Source organism: Fukomys damarensis, unplaced genomic scaffold, assembly GCF_012274545.1.
Source record: "Fukomys damarensis isolate Sample0158 unplaced genomic scaffold, DMR_v1.0_HiC HiC_scaffold_17, whole genome shotgun sequence".
NCBI classification, from domain to species: domain Eukaryota; kingdom Metazoa; phylum Chordata; class Mammalia; order Rodentia; family Bathyergidae; genus Fukomys; species Fukomys damarensis.
The window spans coordinates 15928673-15937882 of record NW_022900929.1 but is presented as its reverse complement, the minus strand read 5'-3'; the positions used below and the strand labels follow the sequence as shown (position 1 = coordinate 15937882).

General features: G+C 51.9%; 2 protein-coding genes across 2 annotated transcripts in view; both read left to right on the top strand.

The window, feature by feature from the left end:
* The window catches only part of Gpc2 (glypican 2), a 6080-nt gene extending 4652 nt beyond the window's left edge, over positions 1 to 1428 (top strand). The window contains exons 8-9 of the mRNA XM_010609780.2: positions 1 to 85; positions 842 to 1428. Coding sequence (XP_010608082.1) covers positions 1 to 85; positions 842 to 1098 — 342 coding nt within the window. The 3' untranslated portion in view covers positions 1099 to 1428. The remainder of the gene's footprint in view (positions 86 to 841) is intronic.
* A 929-nt stretch (positions 1429 to 2357) lies between these two features.
* Gal3st4 (galactose-3-O-sulfotransferase 4) lies at positions 2358 to 8847 on the top strand. The gene is made up of 4 exons (XM_010609160.3): positions 2358 to 2453; positions 3537 to 3846; positions 4016 to 4307; positions 7453 to 8847. The coding sequence occupies exons 2-4, from the start codon at positions 3722 to 3724 to the stop codon at positions 8482 to 8484; spliced, it is 1449 nt and encodes a 482-aa protein (XP_010607462.1). The 5' UTR covers positions 2358 to 2453; positions 3537 to 3721; the 3' UTR covers positions 8485 to 8847.
* Positions 8848 to 9210: the final 363 nt, after the last annotated feature.

Here is a 9210-nt window from a genome sequence, read left to right as displayed (position 1 = left end):
CGCCGCCGGCGGCTGCAGCTCCGAGCGGCTACGGCCAGAATGAGGGCCGCGTCGCTGGGACAGGACCTGGATATGCACGATGCAGGTGAGGCCCGCCCACTGCCGCGCGAGCCCCCACCCACTACCCCATAAGCTGCACCTTCTGCCCCACGAAGTCCGCCCACCACCCCGTGAGCACTACCTACTATTCTGCAAGCCCCCGACCCTCGCTTCCTGGCCCTGTCTTTGTCGGTAGTCTCCCCCCAGGTTCCTTAGCTACATTCATTCCCTTTCATTTAAGCCTTTACTGCGCTCCTGACTTAAAGGTAGGGGTAAAAGACCAATGAGTGGTTCTCTATCTTAGGGTCCATTGTGCAGTGGGAAACACAGAAACTTACAGAAGAGTGGAGAAGCTTCTTAAAAAGGGCCAGTGTCACAGGAGAAGGGAAGGAGGGTGGGGTAACAGTGGGCAGGCACCACAAGGTGGAATTTGTCACAGAAGCAAGGCACAGACATTCTTTTTCTCTCTCCTGTCTTTGTTCTCCCCACCCATCTTCCTGTCTGTACTCTGCTGCTGTGTATTTGTTTTCTTTCTTGTTTATCCTCTCTCCCCATCTGTCTCTTTTTGCTTCTGATCATCTCTTTTCCTGTCTCCAAATGACTTCTCTCATCCCGTCTGCTGTCTGATCTTTATTTCTCTCTCCCTGTCTTCCTATCACTCCCTTTTTTTCACCTCTCTCTCTCTCTCTCTCTGTCTCTCTCTCTCTGTCTCCCTTTTCTGTTTTTACCACGTTCTCTCTTCCTCCGTTTGTGCCCCCCCACAACCCTTTCCCACCTTGTCTGTCTCTGTTCTTCCTTGCAGATGAGGATGCTAGTGGCTCTGGAGGGGGACAGCAGTACGCTGACGACTGGAAGGCTGGGGCAGCACCGGTGATACCCCCAGCCCGGCCTCCAAGGCCTCCTCGCCCTCCTCGCAGGGAAGGTCCAGTGGGCAAAGGAGGTGTCGGCCCACGTTACAACCAGGGCAGGAGCAGGAGTGGGGGGACATTCGTTGCTCCTCATACCCCACCCATCTTCATTCTCTTCTTTTCAGCCCTGGCTCTGCTTGGACCTCGATAACATGGGAAGGGTGCCCTAGCATCAGAAGGAATAACGGGCCCTTCATGTCCTCTCTTCAGCTGGGTCTGGGGAGGGAGAAGTTGAAAGGGCTTCAGAGAGGGTGGAAAAGGGACTTGCAGGTGAATGGCTGGGGCCCCAAATTCCAGGAGATTCCCATCAGTGGGTTGGGGGGGTGTTCACAATATTTATTTTTTCATTTGGCCTTTGGGGAGGAGGTGCTGCGGTATTTATTTTAGGAAGGAAGGAAGGAAGAAAGGAAGGAAGGAAAGTCTTAGCCCTCCAAAGTTGAGGGCTTGTCATCAGCTCCAATAAGGGGAAAGGGGGTGTTTTAGAGTTACCATTGGGGAATGGGTGGAAGGAAGTTGGAATTGGGGAGGGGTGGAACTCTAATGGGGTAGGGGGACCTGGTCTCAGAAGTGGACAGAGCTGGGTGCTAATGGGGTACAGGGCGGGGGATTGGGAGTGTGTGAGTAGGCTGTGTGGCTCAATGGGCCTGGGTTCTGTTGAGTTCTTTCAGAATCAGTTTGAACAAGTGGTGCTTATCTCTTGACTTCTGCCATCCACATCCTTCACAAACTTTCATTTCATGAGTCAGTGCTTATTTGTAAATAAATGTTAATTTATCAGACCCTGTGTGTGGCTTTCTGTATGTTCATCGTCCCTCCCTAGTCCTGGATCATAGCAGAGGCCCAGCCATCTGGGATTGGCTCAGTTTCTGCCTACTTCTTGCCTCTCCTGGAACCTGTCTCCTGCGAGCACATAGAGGGAATGACCTCTGATCTCCAGATTACCAGGAAGATCTGAATAACTTCCTGCATAAAATACAGAGTGTTTTAGAAATGAAACAGGGCCTACTTAAAGAAGCACCCGGTCACCTGCAAAATTCTCTTTAAACACGAGGCAGGCATTATCAACTGTCCCTGCATTCAGGGAAGGCGTTCTTGTCCTCTGGGTGACGGCCCCTGGCTACCCTGACAACGTTTGCTTTCAACTCTTCTCTCTCTCTCTTTCTTTTCCTTTCTTTCTTCTTTGCTCTGAATGACTCTTTTGTTCTGTAGAAAGCTGAGAGGAAAAAGGTATAATTGATTCCTAAGTGAAAGGAGACTGGAAATGGGGTCCTCCAAGGGCAGGCCTGGAGCCCCAGTGAGAATGAAAGATGCAGGGAAGGAGAGACCCAGAGTTGTGATCAAAGCCAAAGCAGCTGCTTGGACTGGCGGGACAAAGGGCGGGGAGGGGAGGAGCCTGGGTGCTGAGAAAGTTTGTGGGGAAAGTTGAGCAGAGCTGAGCGGAGAGGGTGGTGGCTGGGGCAGGCAGAGGGCCCTACTCGATTTCCCTGCTGCTCCCCTTGTGGCCTGGTAAGTGGGCAAGGGAAGCTGAGGCTGGGCTGGTGGAGGGGCCCTGAATTTATGGGAGGAGCCCTGAGGGCTCAAAGGACCCCAGAGGAGGCCAACGAAGGGCTGGCAGCAGACTGAGCAGTCCCCAAAGCTGAAGTGAACGGAAGGCTGAGATGGGGGTTGTGGCGAGAGAGATGAATGGAAGGAGATGAAGAACTCAGGAGAATTGCAGCTGGATCCTGGGGGCTATGATGGGGGAAGAAATTGGGGGCGATGCCAGAGGAGTGGGTCCCTGGGTAGCGAGTTGTGGCTTCTTTCTGCCTGGGGTCAGCCCTGACTCGTTCAGGAAGGGGGCTGTCCAGGCTTGTTGGAGGGGCTGCGGTCCTTGATTGCTGGTTGTAATCTGAAAGGGTGGAGCCAGACCCCAAGCTCATTAGGAATATCAGGCCTGGGAAGAAACGCCAAATCCTGATGTTTATGTATTTCTCCGTATCTGTTTCCTAAGAGTCTCCTTCTCCTTCTCCCCCTCACCTCCCTTCCTCACCCCTGCTCTCTTCAACTCTGCCCGCCTCCATTGTACTGATAGTGTTGGGAAGTGGGATGGGGTTGTGTCCAGGGAACCGGCTCTGTCTCCCTCCTCTCACCCAGTCCCTGTCACACTGAGGCTTAGACATGCAGTGGCTTGTGCTCATTTACAAAATCACTCCTATAAGTCCAACCTCTCTTCCTCCTGCCTGCCTCCTCAACCTATTCCTGTCAGATTCTCATTTCCTCCTTGTAGCTTCTCCCCCGGCCACAGAAGGGGATTCTTTAGACAGAGGGGCTCTGGAGGAAGCTAGGGACCTGGCACTGTCATGAGCCCGTGGATCTGGTCTTTCTCAATGGCTGATTCATTCATAATGGGGTAGGGGTGGAGAGTTGGGGGAACTGGACACCATCAGGAAGCGGACAGCCCGGGAATAGTCGTGGGGCCACCTACAAGTGCCTGGTGCGGAGAGCACTCCCTAGAGGTCCCCCTTCCTAAATTAGGTCTCAGCTGCAGCAGGAGAGAAGGCTCTACCTCTCCCCTTACACTCCTTTCCTTCCCCCTCATTTCCCTTCTAGACGCTGACAGAGGCAAAAATCTGCTAACTCAGGGGCAGACTCAACCAGGGCTTAGAAGAGGCCTGGGGAATGACCCCCGATCTCCAAAGGTGCCTTCCACGGCTGCACAGCTGTCTCAAGCTGTCTCTGTCTCTGTTCTTGGCCCTGGCTCTGTCTCTGCCTAGCGTCCCCCTTCCCTGTGCCACATGGGCCCTCTGTCTCCTGCCAGGACCAAGCGGCTGTGGGGGCCTCGGAGCCTGGGGGTGGCTCTGGGAGTCTTCATGACCATCGGATTTGTCCTCCAGCTCTGGGGGGGACCCTTCCAGAGGAGGTGAGTTCTGAATTATCCCATCTACTGATAGTGGCTCCTCTGTTCCACCTGGGGCTGTCACTCCTGGAGACCCAGAGGAGACTTCATACCCACTGACCTTTCTTCACAAGAAGCCACTTGCTCCACTTGCTGCTGAGGGACAGGAACCCTCCCCTCCGTCTCTTCCCAGGCTCCGACAGCCCTGGATTCCATCCCTGGGACCAGCTGCTGCTTCGCCTTGCCTCCCCCGGCAGCGACTCGTGTTCCTGAAGACACATAAATCTGGGAGCAGCTCTGTGCTGAACCTGCTTCATCGCTACGGGGACCGGCATGGGCTGCGCTTTGCTCTCCCTGCCCGCTACCAGTTTGGCTACCCGAGGCTTTTCCAGGCCTCTCGAGTCAAAGGCTACCATCCCCAAGGTGGGGGCACCCAGCCCCCCTTCCACATCCTCTGTCACCATATGAGATTCAACCTGAAAGAGGTGAGGGGTGCAGTGGGCACAGGGTGGGGCTAGAAAGAGAGGGGGCTCAGGCTTGTGGCCAAGACCATGGCAGGAGGGTTCCCCAGGCACCACCTCACCCACATGTAGCTCATAGAGGCCACAAAGGTGAGAGTTTCCTGCTGCTGTCTCTACAGGTGTCCATTTCTCCAGGGGCGCCTGGGAGCCAGAGTCTTCCCTCCTCCTATCTGAGGTTTCTGAGGTTCCCCTTTCCTATTTAGGGTTTCGAGGGTTTCCCTTCCCCACCTGGGGTTTGTTCTAAACTAAGATTTTTTTCAGTACTAGGGACTGAACCCAGGGCCCTCTACTGAGCTACATCCCTCGTCCTTTTTTATTTTGAGACAGGATCTAAGTTTTTAAATTGCCTGGATGGGCTTGAAGTTGTGATCCTCCTGTTTCAGCCTCTCAGATTTCTAGGATCACAGGTATGCGCCACCACACCTGGCAGATGCCACATTTTGAGACATTTCATGCCAGCTCTATGTCAATCCTAGTTGGAGCACAGCTGTATAATCAGTTGAAGGCCCGCTCTGACCCCCCCAGGAGCCTTGGGACTTAAGGGAGAGAGGAGCAAATATGCTTAATTGTTCAAATGGTCACACCAGGCACCTGAGAGTTCCTGTAGGAGAATCAATGAGCAAATAAAAATGTACAGGGAAGAAAGAGCTTGGTTACATATGTACCATCACTTTGACAGGAAGGCAGTGTCGATGTCTCCATTATCCAGATGTGGAGATGGAGTCTCAGGGAAGCTAACTGACTGGACTTCTCAGCTGGGCGTCATGGTGCATGCCTATAATCCCAGCACTCTGGGAGCCAGAGGCAGGAGGATCACAAATTCAAGCCTAGCCTGGCTGATTTAGCAATTTAGTGAGAACCTGTTTCCAAAAAAGGTGTGTGTGTGGGGGCGGCTAAGAATGGAGGTCAGTGTGAAAGCCCTAGGTCCAATCCTCAGCACTGCCAAAACAAAAACAGAAACTGGCAGGGCTAGAATTTGAACTCAGTTCCCTTTACTCCAAACTCAAGACTTCTGCATACCTATATGTGTTTTTGTGGAGAGAGTAGTCATCGACTCTCAGCTGGGAAGAAAGTAGGGCTTTGCAGTAAGGACAGTATCTGGCATTCTTAACGGGAGCAAGGCATCAGCAAAGACATAGTGGTGCATGTTTGTGCTTGCACACACGTGTGTGTCAGAAGGGGAGTGTGCAGTGTAAGTAGGTGGCAGAGCTTCAGCGGGGGTGGAAAAGACACCAGTGTTGGAGCTGGAGCTGGAGACACATGAGGAGTGTGAGGGTGATCTATGGGCAGCAGGGGCCACTGTTGGGACATGGGTGATGACCGGAGTTTTTGAGGTCAGCTTCCTGTGGCTTGGATGATGACCTTCCTGCTCGCCACATTCACTGAGCACTTAGTGTTCCAGGCACTTCCCCATTCTTCCAGGTAAGTGTTTAAACCAGATTTACAGGTGGAGAAACGAAGATTCTGAAAGGTTCAATAATCTGCCCAAAGCCATACAACTAGTACAAGGTGTGATCAAAATACACGGTTAATGTTTACATTTTTAAAAATTATTAGAGTAAAGGACACATTGCCATGAATTCCCCTTAAAATATTTCCCCTTCCTTCAAACATACTTATCCCACCATTCTTGCCACTTTGTGAAACATTTCTGGAAGTCCTCTTTCTGTGTCTTTATGAGACATAATAAATAACAAAGTGAACCCTGCTGCCAAGTGCCATCCAATAGAAAGGTAGGCTCATAAAATATTACACTGTGTTCTCATCCACCTTATTTACCAGAGCTGGCACCATGCAATCCTAGCTCTTCCTTAAAGTCGCAATGACTGTGAAAAGGTAAACATTGGGAATTGCTTCACAACATCAAGGTAGTCCACCTAAAGACACACAAAAGAGCACTTACAGAACCGCTTCAGCAAGAATGATGGGATAAGTGTGTTCAAAGCAAGAGGGTATATTTGGGAGAGGGGGTTCACAGCAATGTATATTTTACTGTAACACATTTTCTTAAATTTAAACATTCATTATATTTTTAAATCATACCCCAGGGCCGGGGCTTTAGCTGAGTGGTGCCGCTGCCTGCCTTGCAAGCGCAAGGTCCTGAGTTCGATCCCCACTACCAATAAATAAATAAAATCATACCACATAAATAGTAGAATTAGGCTTTGATCCCAGGTCCCTCTGATGTCAAAGACTATTTTCTTCACAGTTCCCTTCTGCCTTCAAAGAGACAGTTCAAAGGCTCTGCCCCTGAGGCCTGTCCATATTAGTGGAGCAAAGTGGAGAATATTGTGACACAGAGAGGTCAGATTCAATGATGGAAGCCAATTTCAGAGGCAGAAACCCTCAGGGCATCTAGGAGCTATAGTTTTATGTGGATCAGACATCAAGGCGATCACCCTGATTCCCACCATCCTGGTTAAGAAGTGGAATTGTGTGTCCTAGCCCTAAGGGCAGCACTCTACCAAGTATCTGGTGATCCCTAATACCCTAGTCCAGGGATATTTTTTGCTCTCTAGGACGTCCAGGAGTTTTGTGTCGCTCTGTGGCTGTGCTGAGCGGGCCCCAGATGGCACTTTTTTTTTTTGGTACCGGGGATTGAACTCGGGTTCTTGCGCTTGCAAGGCAGGCCACCGAACCGCTGAGCTAAATCCCCGGCCCTGGTGTTTATGGTTTTTTAGATGGCACTTTTGTTGCCCCTTCTCATTCTTTCCTACCAATGACCTCACTTGCCTCCCATCCTGGAGAGGCCCAAGGCCAGTTCCTTTCTTGCAGCTGTGACCAAGAGTCCAAGAGTAAGTGCTCAATAGGTTTTTGTTGGAGAAATGAGTACAGTTTGGTTCCTAGAAGTTTTACTGACCAGGCCAGACAGAAAGTCCAAGGATATTAAAGTTCTCCATGAGCATCATGTGTTCTGAGGTTCGTCACATCTTCTGTCTCATGTACCCTTCATAATTACCTCAGAAATTATGATTATTGAGTCTAAAAGATGTTAAATTTCCCCAGGCCATACTACTGGGGAAGGAAGCTGGGGGACCAGCAGAGCTTGAGCCTATGCTTCTCCCTGGCACACTTCTTTACTCCTATGTCTGCCTTCTCTCTTCTGCAGGTACTTCAGGTCATGCCTTCTGACAGCTTCTTCTTTTCTATTGTCCGAGACCCAGCAGCTCTGGCCCGCTCTGCCTTCTCCTACTATAAATCCACCTCATCTGCCTTCCGCAAAGCACCATCTTTGGCTGTGTTCCTGGCCAATCCTCGAGCCTTCTACCGACCTGGGGCGCGAGGGGACCACTATGCCCGAAATTTACTGTGGTTTGACTTTGGCCTCCCCTTCCCTCCAGAGATGAGGACTAAGAGAGAGAATCCTCATCTCCTCAAGGACCCCAGCCCCCTCCAGCTGCATGTCTTGCCTTCTGGCACTGGCCCTCGAGCCCAAATCCTGGGTCCCAAGTCCCATTTCCAACCTGTTTCCACAGTTGCTAATGGCCACAGCCAGCCAGATAGCCCTGCCTCTTTAGATTTGGTGTCCTCAACCTTCATCCAGTGGGCTCTGGCCTGGCTGGACTCCATCTTTGACCTGGTTATGGTGGCTGAGTACTTTGATGAGTCATTGGTTCTGCTGGCAGATGCCCTGTGCTGGGGTCTGGATGATGTGGTGGGCTTCATGCACAACGCCCAGGCTGGAGGTGAGCAGGGCCTCAATGCTGCCAGCAACGGTAGATTAAATGCAGAAGATCGGCAGCTGACTACGCGGGCCCGAGCCTGGAACAATCTCGACTGGGCTCTCTACAGGCACTTCAACCGCAGTCTGTGGGCACGTATAGAGCAATATGGCCAGAGACGGCTGGAGCGTGCTGTGGCAGAGCTTCGGGCTCGCAGAGAGGCTTTGGCTAATCATTGCCTAGTGGGGGGTGAGGCTTTGGACCCAAAATTTATTACCAACCGGAAGCTCCGTCCCTTCCAGTTTGGGGCTGCCAAGGTTTTGGGTTATGTACTTCAAAGTGGACTGAGCCCTCAGGACCAGGAGGAGTGTGAACGCCTGGCTACCCCTGAGCTACAATACAAGGACAAGCTGGATGCCAAGCAGTTCCCCCCTACAGTCTCATTGCCCCTTAAGCCTTCAAGGCTGCTCTCCCCATAGGCATCAGACTATAAACTGGGACACAAGTGGGTGGCTGCCAGAAGCAAGCTCTGCTTCCCTCTCAAGGGATGGACCTTTTCCCTGACTCAAGCTCCAAGTCTTCTGGCCTTTGCCTGGGAATTTCAGTTGGTCTTCCTCCCCAACACATGTTGCCCCTTTCTTCCCCTTTCCAGCCCCAAAGCAGGTCCATGTGTGGCCTTCTCTAAAGCCCGCTGGAGGGGCAAAAGATGGAGCAAGCCAGAGAAAAGTTCGGGGCACTGTGAATTGGAATGATACGTACATTTTTTATGGAATATTTGTTATTGGACTATGATCATTTCACTATGAAGTGTTTGTTGAATGAATAAATGACATGAAACTTTCACTTGATCTACGTAAGACAGAAAGGGAAGGGATGGAGAGGCTTTCGGGCAGAAGCGGGAGGAAGGGGTTCCTTTAATATTTCTTCCAGCGAAGCCTCTCATTCCGTCAATTCTTACAGCAGTTTAAGCGCCCCGGGCCCCGCCCTCTCCGACATAGTCCCACCATACAGATTCCGGGGTCCCTGGAGCCACGCCCCTTCCGTTTCCGTTTTCTCTTCAGTCATTCGCTCCTCACTGCGGTTCCTGAGCTGCCGGGTCTGGGTTCCGGGTTCGTTGCCCTGGTTTCCGGACCCGGCTGGTCTTCTGGGCCGCCCAGCTGCGTGCGGCACCCGTCCGCTGCCAGGGCTTGCGGGACCCAGCCCCG

Bases quoted from the DNA above. Each gene is read 5' to 3' on its own strand.
- Gal3st4 (XM_010609160.3), top strand. From the start codon at position 3,722: ATGGGCCCTCTGTCTCCTGCCAGGACCAAGCGGCTGTGGGGGCCTCGG. The intron at 3,847-4,015 runs GTGAGTTCTGAA...GTCTCTTCCCAG, and splicing joins GGGGGACCCTTCCAGAGGAG to GCTCCGACAGCCCTGGATTC. The intron at 4,308-7,452 runs GTGAGGGGTGCA...TCTCTTCTGCAG, and splicing joins TGAGATTCAACCTGAAAGAG to GTACTTCAGGTCATGCCTTC.